Genomic DNA, 12343 nt, shown 5'->3' on the forward strand with positions numbered 1-12343 from the left:
AATAGAACTGGCCTAGAAAACTGTAGTCATAGCATAAGTGCTGTACAGAAATATCTCCACAAGTTCCATACATTTGGGTAAAATTTCACTGGAGCTACTTGAATGGATTCATTTTTCACCAAAATTTAACTAGCCTTTCTTTGCAGATATTGTGGTTGGCCATCTGTCATGGATGTTTTTAGCTGAGCTTCCTGTATTGCAGGGGGTTGGAGTAGATGACCCTTGGGTCCCTCTTCCAACTCTAATATTCTATGATTATTTATATATGTATGCTTGGTTTATAATATTTGGTACTCATAGACAATTTTCTTCTTCCACCGCCAGGTTCAATCCATAGAGTCAAAATTAGACTCACTACTAGATATCTACCAACAGGTCTTGAAGAAAGGATCTGTATCTGCACTGACTTTGGCTTCATTTCAAATGCCAACTTTTGAATGTGATCAAACTTCTGATTATCAAAGCCCTGTAGATAGTAAAGATTTGTCTAGCTCTGCCCAGACCAGTGGATGTGTATCCAGATCAGCCAGTGTCAACATGCCATGTGGCCTACAGCTTATACTGACACCAAATGAATTTAACCCTCAAGCTTACTATGCGTTTAGTCCAACTATGCATAGTCAAGCCACACAGGTGCCAAATGATGGACCTGCAACTCTATCAGCTAATAATGCACTAAACCAAATACACCAGACATCTAAGCCAACAACACCTACAACGTTACAGATACCACCTTTTTCATCAGTAAAGCATAACAATAGGCTGGAGCCTATACATGTTATTCCCGTGAGCACACAGGAAAATACTTCTGATGTCACCGCTTGCCTTGTTGCTTCAAATGATAATGGACAAATTGCACAGTCCAGTGTGACAAAGGATCTCTCATGGAGAAAAAGCCTTGATACAGAAGGGGAACCCTTGGTCTCAGTGAAACCAATAGTACAAATGGATATAGGGAAATCGCTATCTGTTCAAAACCTTATACAGTCAACAGCCGAAGAACTGAATGTACAGATTTCTGGTAGTGACACCAGTAGCTCAAGAGGTAGTCAAGAATTATACAGCAGATGGAGGGAATCAAAATTATTTATAACTGATGAAGAATTGGAAGCAGAGAGAGAAAATGAGACTTTCGAAGGCATTTCCCACCCATTAGTGGAAACACCTCTCTCTACAGACTCTCTAAGGACTGGAATGTCAAGATCATCTCAAAGCATTTGCAAGCCAGGGGATGGTGCAGATGCTCTCAGCCTGCCTCATGTCAAACTTAAATAGCATTTTGTGGATTTTGTTCACATGCTGAGTAATCCTTTCAGTCATACATATCAGAGCATGGACTATTTTGAAAGCCCTTTTAATGATTTTTTAAAAAATTAATCAGAAAGAAAGGCAGTTGTATGAGTCCATATCTTTTAGCTGCATGAAAATGCATGTTTAGGAGATGGAAAAATTCAATTTATATCTGCAGTACATTGGTTCTTTCATTTAGTACAGTAGGTATAAATGAGTAATCTACAAAACTAATGCTAGAGGTTTATTAAACAACAACAGATCTGAACATGTAGAAACCATGTTTCTAAAGTACGCAAGTAAAATTCCCAAGATAATAAAGCACTTTGCTTTTGGTTAAAATAAATATTTGCCCTGAATTAGACCAGTTATGTTTGCAACAAAAACTACTATATGCAGCTGCTAATGAAGGAATACCCATAATAAAAGATTAGAAATGGCTGCTAGTTGCAAGCTTCCTTAGTGTCTGTATCTCTTTGGAGATATAATACTGAGACAAAGTATTTTGCACAGCACTTTTTTTAGGTTAGGACTGACCTTTTTCCCCTTTTGCTATGAAATGTACACAATTCCAAGTTATCAGGGATGACCTTCAATGTGAATTTTTCTCGTCTCAAACTTTCTGAACATATTGATGGTCCTCTTGTGAATCTGAAGAATTTTGGCAGAAATCTCTACAAGGGAGAAACAGAAGCTTGCTTCAGATGTAATATCTTCTCCTTTTATGATGTAGTCAGTCCTCAAGTTCTGAGGCTGAATGATAGCACAAGCAAAGATTGGGGAGAATAGAAAAAGTACTGTATGAGGTTGGAGAGATAAAAAAACAGTGGAAAGTAGAACAGGGAGAAAATAGAATAATTATTTTTCAGGAGTTAAGAAAAAAAATAAAAAGAAAAGAGTATGCACAAGCACAGGTAAAAAAAATATGTAGATAGAAAGAAGGAATGAAGGGTTAATCATTTGTCCTCCCCACAAAGACTAAGGAAATACAACTCTTCTGACAGTGAAGACTACCTGTCAGATGCTCCAAGTATTTGTTCTTGGAAGGTGTGCTGGGAAGAAAGAAAGGTTTACAGAACTGCCTGTAGAGGTTTTAACAATGGGAACCTAGAAACGGGTGTGACTTTCGAATAGATGTTTCAGAACAGTCTTTGCCCCCAAACTCTATCCACAGAGGTTTGTGATTCACAGCTTCCAGGAAATCGAAGTTTATTCCCCCCCCCCCAAAAAAAATGTATTTTACTTCCCAAAATTTTTTAAGACTAATATGAAGCAACAATACTAGTAAATATTTACAATGTCATACCTAAGCTTTGCCACAGAAATCTTTTAAAAGCCTATAAGCACATTCCAATCTCACTTCCCATTGGTAACAAATGTTTCTATTTATTATATCCCCTCCCCCCAAAATATACATTCTGTGTATGCTCATGAGCAGGATGTCCTGTGCTCAACTTTCTCTAGTGATTCCAAAGGCATTCCACAAACTGAAGGATGCCACTACTAGCTCACTCAGAGCATGTGATCGTTTACAAGCCAGCCCTGCTGAGAATGATGTTATACATAAAAATGTCACAAGAGTCTTAATCATGGTTAAATGCTGCAGATTGTACTGCAAACAATTTGAACTGTTTACTCTACATCTGTTGTAGTTTCTGCCTCCATTGTTCTTTTATACAAAATAAATTTCTTGATGTTTCCTCTTAATCTTATGTGAAAGTACAAACAAATTGTAAATTGTTTATACTGTGTCATTCATATGATACCTGCAGGTGATTAATGCTGTTCTGCAGCTTTTGCTTGGTCAAAGCTCATGGTAAATACAAAGAGAAGGCACACTGAAGCACATGGCTGTCTTTCACTTCCCACATAATTTTCTACAGTTTACCATTACAATTTGCTGTATAATTTTTGCTGAAAGTTGATGGCTGTAAAATGTTTATGTGAACAAAAACAGATTTACCAGAATATTTACAAGGAGGCACCTAAGCAAAATATATTTACAAGGAGGCAACTGGAGGTGCCTAAACAAAATTTGTCCTCCCAACAGATCATTTCTGCCCATCTACTTGTCAAAAGCAGAGCAAAAAGAGGTGTGTTGATGAGTTGCATCTGTTGCAAACTATGGGGGGAAGGGAGAGGAGCATATAGTTTATGCCTGTCACTCCTTCCTCTGTTATATAAAATATACTTCTGTCAAACAAGTTCCGAGACAAGAGTTTAAATACTTCCTTATTTAGATATCTGCAGTTTATCCAGCCAAAGCTATTTTTCCCTATTAAAAAAATAGAATACAGACAATAGACCTTTATTTTATGTATTGAATGTTTAATAGTGCCTTTTTGTGCTTTATGTGAAATCTAGCTTAACAAAGGAGCTAGAGCAAAGGCACAAGGCAAGCAACACGTGTACAAATAATTAGACCTGCTTCCCATTTTAAATAGATGAACATGCAATATCATTCCATCATGTCTATGGAGACAAGAGCATCTAAATGGAGCTCCATTTCAGCTATGGGTTAGAGAGGGTTGCTGCTACAAGGCAACTATGGTTGTCTTGGCTTAGATGATTCACCTACCAGAAATTGCTATTTTTGCCTTAATCAGAGGACATGCTTGAGTCCTCCTTGTTTTAATTATGCACATAATTTGAAAGTTGGCTACTTTCAAGATACATACAAATCAGGAATACCTTTGCAAAGTTACAGCTAACAATTCGTATTCTCACTCCATCCCCAGCACACACATACACCCCTTTGCACTGGCAGGATTTACAAATGCTATTCTAAATGTACATGGTCTTTTTTCTACTGTTACACTGATTACACTGGTACATTTTAAAAAACAATTATGTGAAGGTTTTGATTTTTAATATGAATGTTCAAGTGTGGATTTCATATATCATCAATGGGAGTTCCTACATGCACAACATAGCATGTGGGTCATCTTTCCTCCTGCTGAAATAATTACCAAATTTTCATGTTGAATACTACTGAACTCACCACAATGATAATGAAGTGTAGGAGCAGGGACAGAATGAACTTCTCCATTGTTATTCATTAAGAGCTGTCAATCTCCCTGTGTATTAGAGCATATGAAAGCTGTAAAAACAAAACAGGAGGGAATAATTTGATCCTTCCGAACGATTTGAGGATTACAATGTAAACGATTAATTTTATTTTGATAGGTATGTCACATGTTCCAAGTTGAAGAAAGAACTGAACATAATAATAATTCTGATGATAGTATCTAAAATATATATTTTCTTCTTGCTCATATGATATAGTTTTATTTAAATAAAGATAACAGTGTTCAAACTTAGAATTCAGTATATCACACTAACCACAGTAAATGTGTATGAGATATTCATACCTAAACAAACTGCTGTCATTAAACACAATGGCAGTTGCTTCTGTCCATCTGACCAGACAAATCAATCCAAAACACTTTATAAAATTGTATTGCCCATGAGTTTATATATGTACTGAACTATTCAAAAATTCTGTTAGCTTACCTCAACAAGTGTTGTCAAGGTTAAGAAAATGCAGGTTTGAGCTCCAAGTTTTCCTAAGCATCTGTTTAAAGTGTGAATGACATTGTTCCAAATATTTCCTGAGGAAAATAATACTTCCCTAAATTAATCCAGTTGTCATGTTGACTCTAAAAATTAATGCACAAATAGTAACAGAAAGCAGATAAAGAAAAGCATTATGCTAAAGCACAGTAAAATTTAGCAAAAAGAAAAATGAAATATATAAGCAAAAGCAAGCTGAAGCATGGTGTATAAGTGCTGTATTCAATGGGACTTATTTCTATTAAGGGCCAAATTACATCACACAAAGGTGTATATGATAGCCTGCTGCCCTTGTTCTCTACAAGATGTACTGAAATGTATAATTGAGCAGAAAAATGAATGTGATGCGGGGAGGCAGTGCTGAACTCTTTCTGCCTGGTATTTCGACATTCTCAATAATTCCCTCATGAGGTGGCTTAATGAGGAGGGAAACGAAAAAAGAGATACTGGGCTAATGTATATGTAATGTGTAGTTTGGCCCTAAAGTTACAATCTTTTATACACTTACATTGGAATAAGCCCTGTTGAACTCATTCGCCAAAGCATGCCTAAACATGAATGTGTGGGCATCCTGATACAGTAAAGACAGTAACAATTTTGCTTCCCCCATCCCACAATTGCCCTGCTGTTGTGCGACCCAGAGCAAAGCCATGTTGACTTGGCATTATGCCAAAACCCAGGCGCATGGTTTGTCTCACCCCGTGCAGACCATGAGCTGTAGCTAAGGTTTGTTCTTGGCTTCTCTTCTGAGGTTTGTGAGACAAACCAACAGCCCACATTTGGACATACTGTATTGCTTAGCCAAACTATGGCTTAGTTCCTGAGCAGCAGCAAAAGGACCGAGGAGTGAAATAACTGATTTTTACTGTGAATACCTACACACTCACTCTTTCATGCTTGGCCATGGTTTGGCTTAGTTTTATGTTCGAACTGGGCCAGTGGGGACTTACTTGCTTCTGAATGCATAAGGTTGCAATACATAAGATTTTGTTGTGAATGTGCTTAGAATCACAGCCTTAGTCCACCCTAAATATATGAACATTTCAGTGATCAATAGATTCACACACAAGAATGTTTTGTTTTTGTTTTTAGAATTGGGGCCTTAATAAATAACCATAAGAAGACCAATTTTGACCTGGTGTGATTCTGTTAACTTCATTGGCTTTATTTGCAGAATAATTAGATTTGCCTTTCTGAGCTTCAGCTCCCTTCTTTACCACAAAATTGTTTTAATATTGTTCAAATTGACTGCAACATCAAAAATTGCTATGAATATTTAAATTGTTTCCTAGGTTTTCATAAAATTTCCAGTAATTCAAACAGATATGGAATACTTCCACAAACAAAACCTTTGGCCATTGGGTGTGTTATGAGAAACTAAAACTGGCTACAATATGAGGGGAAAGTGCTTTAAGGTTGGTTGTATGACAGTAATGGAAAAATATAAGGGACATTTCCACTGATGCTAAAATGGCTTAAGCCATTATATTAGAATACAATGTTAATTGTAATTTCATGATAAACTGAATCCATATTGTTGTTAATAAAACAGGTTAAAATAACTATCATGTATATGCTTTTTTCTTTAACTTAAATAAATGCTAGTGGAACACATCACATACGTTCGTTATGTCTGAGTCTTCAACCTCTGGTTAGCCATGATGCAGTCAAAGCTAAGGAATCAGCATAGCAGGTATTATATGCCATTTGATTCTCCGTTAATCAGTACTGGGGTGTTCTCCTTGGCCTTAGAAGCCTCCTATTACATTGCTTCCTTTTATATTCCTCCTATTCCATGTTCTATACCCTCTCTCCTGACATCATCTCAGTATTGTCTCCTAATTCCCTGAGGTCCTGTGAACTCAATAGACTCCCAAGTCATTCTGTGCTGCTCAGCAACCTCATTGCACTATGCACATTGAATGTGAATATTTTAGTCATCAGATGAGTCTAAAGATCGACACAGGTGCTACAGTTAAACCACCAGATATATACTCCCACACAGTAACAGATTACCTACCCATATTAGAAATGCTAACATATTACTGTCTTTATGCACCTGTTTCAACTAAACAATATTTCTTACAAATGCACTTTCAACTAAACTCTGTCCTAGTGTTTGTCACCCACAGTAGCAGGTGGTGCTTGATGGGATATGTTTGAACTCTGTGTTGTTTTTCCTACCCCACAATTAGTACTTTCTGAACCCAAGGTCCATTGCAGGCACGAGTGCAAGCATTTGTTTACCTGCCTATGGCCTTTTTTCCATTTCTGAGTTACAAGTTTTACAATCTGCCAGACTTAAACAAAACTGGGATAAAATGTGTGTGCGTACGCGCACACGTGCCCAGTCCCACCTGCCATAGCCCATCCTCTCCAAGTTCTGGAAACCTGAGCTCTATTATGGGCATGCATGCAGATACTGGTTTACATTTGTGCCTGACCAATTATTAAAATTTATTTTTGAGATACAAGTTTTCCAACATACCAGACTTGCACAAAACAGGTTAATTTAAAAACAAAAATGATTTTTTGCCATTCTCAGCCTCAGCACTGAGAAGTGCCTCACTAACAACAGTAGAGGGTGATGGACAGTGCACCCAGCAAAATATTGTCACACATTTTTTTAAAAAGGCCACCAATAAGTGCACTAAGGCACTTATGTTCACAGTTATATGACTTCCTCGCCTTATAATTCCTCATAATAAATTAAATGGGGAGAATTATGGGCTGCCACTTGGGTCCCATTAGGGAAGAGACTAGGGGCCTCCAAACAACTCTCAGCACCCTTAAACTATAGGTCCCAAGATTCTTTGGGGGGAGCCGTGTTTCAAGTGGTATGATACAACTTTTAATGTATAGGACAGATGGAGCCTTGGATGAGGATGCCCTATGGACAATGCAAAAGCACGCACACATGGAATGCATGAAATAAGCTGCCCCGTGAATACAGCACAATTCCCAGCTAAATAGTGATACAATCAGAAACCCCCCAAGAGGAGAGCTTTTCTAGAAACTGAGGCAGCAGAGAAGAAAAGCAAGTTTACATGTACAATGGTACCTCTGGTTGCACATGCTGTGGGTTATGAGCTCCAGTAACCCGGAAGTAGCCGCTCCCGGTTGCGAACTTTGCCCTGGGATGTGAGTGGAAATCATGCACCCAGAGGCGCGTGTGCAGCGAGAGGTGCACTTTCACTAATGGCTCCTCAGGTTACGAGCGGTTTCCGGTTATGAACGGACCTCCGGAATGGATTCAATTTGTAATCAGAAGTACCACTGTACTGCATGTAACTATGCTTTACTAGATATTTCAGTTAAAAAACTTAATTAGTAGTTAAGACTTACTTAATAAGGTAATATTGGGGCTGGTGCCATCATGAGGCCAATTAGGCAGGTATCAGAGCACAGAACTCAGAGGGGCACTGTATTGACCTTTGAGTTATCTAAACAGGAATGTTTTTAGCAGGTGCTGAAAAGTACAGCAGAGCCACCTGCTTGATCACAGGTAAACTGGTCCAAAACTGTTAAGGGCTTAATATGCTAACAGTAACACCTTGAATTTGGCCCAGCAGCAAACCGGCAACCAGTGCAGATCTCTGAGCACAGGTGTTATATGCTGACTAGGACTCAATCCTGTCAGCAATCATGCTGCAGCATTCTGCATTAACTGCAGCTTCTGCAAAGGAAGCCCCACATACAGTGCATTGCAGTAATGCAGTCTTGAAGTAGCCAATGTATGAACTACTGTGGCAAGCTTTTCCCAGTCCAAAATAGCCACAGCTGTCGAACCAGCCACAGTTGGTAAAAGGCACTTCTTGTCACTGAGGCTACCTGAGCATCCAGTAACAGAGCTGGATCCAGAAGCAACCCCAAACTGCAAACCTGCTCCTTCAGGGAGAGTGCAACCCCATTCAAGGTTGTAAAAGGTAAAGGTAAAGGACCCCTGACAGTTAAGTCCAGTCGCGAACGACTCTGGGGTTGCGGCGCTCATCTCGCTTTACTGGCCGAGGGAGACGTTTGTCCGCAGACAGATTTTCCGGGTCACGTGGCCAGCATGACTAAGCCGCTTCTGGCGAAACCAGAGCAGCGCACAGAAACACCATTTACCTTCCTGCCGGAGCAGTACCTTGTTTTCAAACTGCTAGTTTGGCAGGAGCTGGGACTGAACAACAACGGGAGTTCACCCCATCGCAAGGATTCAAACCACAGACCTTCCGATCAGCAAGCTCAAGGCTCAGTGGTTTACACCACAGCGCAACCCGTGTCCCATTCAAGGTTGGCAACAGACCAATTTCTCAGACACAGGAACCACTAACCCACAGTGCCTCTGTCTTGCCAGGAATCAAACTCAGCTTGTTTTTCTTTATCCATGGTGTCCTGGCAGTGTCCCAGGGGCTGCACATCTCTGATTCAGATGTTATATAGAAATAGAACTGAGTGTAATCAGCATAATGATGGCAGCTCACCCCAAAACCCCTAATGATCATTCCCAACAGCTCCATGTATAGCACTGGAGATGTCCCCTGCTGCACCCCAAAATGTAGTTGCTAGGGTGCCAAAAGGCACTCTCCCAATGCTACTTTCTGCACTTGGTCCTGAAGGTAGGATTGGAATCACTGTCATAGTGTTCCCAATTCCCATTCCCCAGAGCCAGTCCAGGAGGATACCATTGTTGATGGTATCAAATGCCAATGACAGATCAAAAAGTAGAAGTTAGGCTGCCCTCCCCTGTCCCGCTCTCTGCAAATGTCATCCATTAGGGTGACCAAGGTTATGTTGTGTATGTGTGTACACACAGAGAGAGAGACTTAAAATGCACTGAATTTTCAACCTTACAGTCACACCTTAATCTTATTTAGAAATGTATTCATTTTTCTAGTGAGCTATGGCTGATTAAAAGCAACCATATGGAGGTCAGTACCACAATTGAAAGACAAAAAGCTAAGGAGCAAGCAAAGCAAGAGTGGTTCTTCCTGAAATACCTTTGTACACAGAAAGCAATTGAAGAATAATATAACTGTACTCTTGTTGAAAGTAGTGATGGAGTTGAATGTGGTACTCCAACTACTCTAAATAAAATAAAATATTATTATTATTATTATTATTACAAATGATATCATATCCAAAACCGAAGTTTCACAAATGAGATCTTTCTGGATAACACACAGAGGAAAAAGAGGATGTCAAGAAAAGAGAAAGTACTGCAGAATACTGTTGCAGTGATCATTTATAATACAACACGGACCACGGCAAGTTATATCACATGTTTTTCACAAAGACTCAAAAAACCCAGAAGATTTTTTTCCTGTACACTGCAAGAGGAGACTAGCAAATGGTGGAGGAATCTGCCCTCAATGGTTGATATATTCATCCTCTAATGATGTGGTCTTTTGTTTTTGCTGTAAATTGTTCAGCAAAAAATGGCGCTTCAATTCTACAAGAAACAGGTTCAAAAGACTGGAAGAACATTGGAACAATTTTTGTCTTTGCATGAGAGGAATACTGACCATTTAGAAAACTCAGACCAGGAGAAAAATTGAATTGTGCCAATCTAAAGAAAAAACAATTGACGACATTAACAAGTAGAATACTGGCAACAAATCTTAAAACACTTGATTGCTTTGATCAGAGTTCCTAGCATGCAAAACTGGTACAACTGAAAAGTTGTACAGTGCTAGCAATGGATTAATTTTGAAATTTGTAGAATATCTAGCCCATTTTGATCCTATCGAGAATGAACATTTGTGTAGCATCAAAGATTAAGAAACAATGGTTCACTACCTAGAAAAAGATATCCAGAATAAACTCATACCGCTTCTAGCAGGTGCTATAAAGTTGAGAATTTTACCACATGCAAACAGAGCCAAATACTACTCAATAATTCTGGACTCCACAACTGATGTTAGTCATACTGAAGAAATTGCAATATTGTGCATTATGTTGAAGTAATGAAACCATCAGATGACATGTCTGAGCCTGAGGTTATAAGAGAGCATTTCTTGGGATTTCTTCCACTAAAGAGGCTGCAGGCCCCTTTATGACAGAAACTCTTCTTGGACAGCTTAGCAAGTGGGATTACCATTTGAGAATCTGCATGGCCAAGGTTGTGACAATGGGAGTAACATGAAAGGCAAAGAAAATAGCATACAAAATAGAGTCCTTGGCAAACTCATATGTCTTTTTGTTCCCTGCAAGGCACTCTTTAAACTTGGTAGTCAATGAGTGATTGATTGATTTCATAAAATTTATACACAGCTTGATTGTATTTTTTAAAAAAAACTCTCAAAGCAGTAAACAAAAACAAAAGACAATAAAGAAAAAAATCACAGTCATACCTTAAAACATACAAAAGTTAAGATTAAAATTACTGCTCACTGTTGTCTGGAAGCAACTATTTTCTTCAGTTTGGTTCAACAGATCTATAATTATTTTGCTGCATCAACTCAGAGCCGGCAAATTCTAGCTGGCCGTGTATCAGACTTGGGCATGACTGCTAAGCCATTGAGGGAAACAAGGTGGGAGAGTCGGGCTGATGCTTTGAAACAAATGAAATATCATCTTGGTAATATATACAGTGGTACCTCGGGTTAGGAACTTAATTTGTTCTGGAGGTCTGTTCTTAACCTGAGGTACCACTTTAGCTAATGGGGCCTCCCGCTGCCACCGCCGCACAATTTCTGTTCTCATCCTGAAGCAAAGTTCTTAACCCGAGGTACTATTTCTGGGTTAGCGGAGTCTGTAACCTGAAGCGTTTGTAACCCAAGGTACCACTGTATAACACTTTGAGAGAGATCCTTGATGACACAAACCTAAAAGGTTTATCTGGCAATACTTCTAGAATTGCAGCTAAGGCCCTTGCTGTTGCAATTTGAAAGTTACATGATACAACACCCTTTTTGAAGTCAATATTACAGGCAAGCTACTACACAATAAGTAAGCCAATTTAAATTCATCTACAAGCCAATTGCAAATGACCAATAATTACCCTGTGGGCTGCAGGTGTAATGCCAGTGAGATTGCAAAAGAGCTAGGAATACTGCCAGACAAAACAAGTTAGAAAAAGAATAAAGAAAGACCAACTGGAGTATGAGGCCCAGAGACACCACAAGATCAAAAGCAAAAATTCAAAGTAGGTTTCTACTATGCTGTCTTAAACATGGCCATACAATCTGTTGAAGAAGAGGCCCCAACAGCTGAGACAATTTAATTCTCTAGTTGGCTTGACATATGATATATATACAGTCTGAAGATGTACTTAAGGCCTACAATAATTTAGAAAAACCATTGATGCACAAATGGACACAAAGATATTGATGCTGAAGATCTATGCTGTGAACTTACAGGAATAACTTGAAGACTTCCAAAGTCTATGCTGCCATAAGGATTACTTCTCTTCATAGTACAGTGGTACCCTGCAAGACGAACGCCTCGCAAGACGGAAAACCTCGCAAAACGAATTTCCCTATGGGCTTGCTTCGCC

The 12343-nt window shown here is 39.0% G+C and overlaps 1 protein-coding gene and 1 long non-coding RNA gene across 6 annotated transcripts in view; one reads left to right on the top strand and one right to left on the bottom strand.

The window, feature by feature from the left end:
- The window catches only part of KCNQ5 (potassium voltage-gated channel subfamily Q member 5), a 261710-nt gene extending 260321 nt beyond the window's left edge, over positions 1–1389 (top strand). For all 5 annotated transcript variants that reach the window (XM_081186923.1, XM_081186919.1, XM_081186920.1 and 2 more), the window contains one exon: positions 325–1389. In XM_081186923.1, the coding sequence (XP_081043049.1) occupies positions 325–1275 (951 nt within the window). In that variant the 3' untranslated portion in view covers positions 1276–1389. The remainder of the gene's footprint in view (positions 1–324) is intronic.
- Positions 1390–1828: 439 nt separating this feature from the next.
- LOC308583157 lies at positions 1829–6419 on the bottom strand. Its single transcript, XR_014006091.1, has 3 exons — positions 4804–6419; positions 4292–4390; positions 1829–1964 (listed from the first exon to the last, which is right to left on the bottom strand). It is a non-coding gene; the product is annotated as an uncharacterized lncRNA (long non-coding RNA).
- Between the last annotated feature and the right edge of the window lie 5924 nt (positions 6420–12343).

This window comes from Podarcis bocagei, assembly GCF_964188305.1.
Source record: "Podarcis bocagei genome assembly, chromosome: 3".
In the NCBI taxonomy this organism is placed as follows: domain Eukaryota; kingdom Metazoa; phylum Chordata; class Lepidosauria; order Squamata; family Lacertidae; genus Podarcis; species Podarcis bocagei.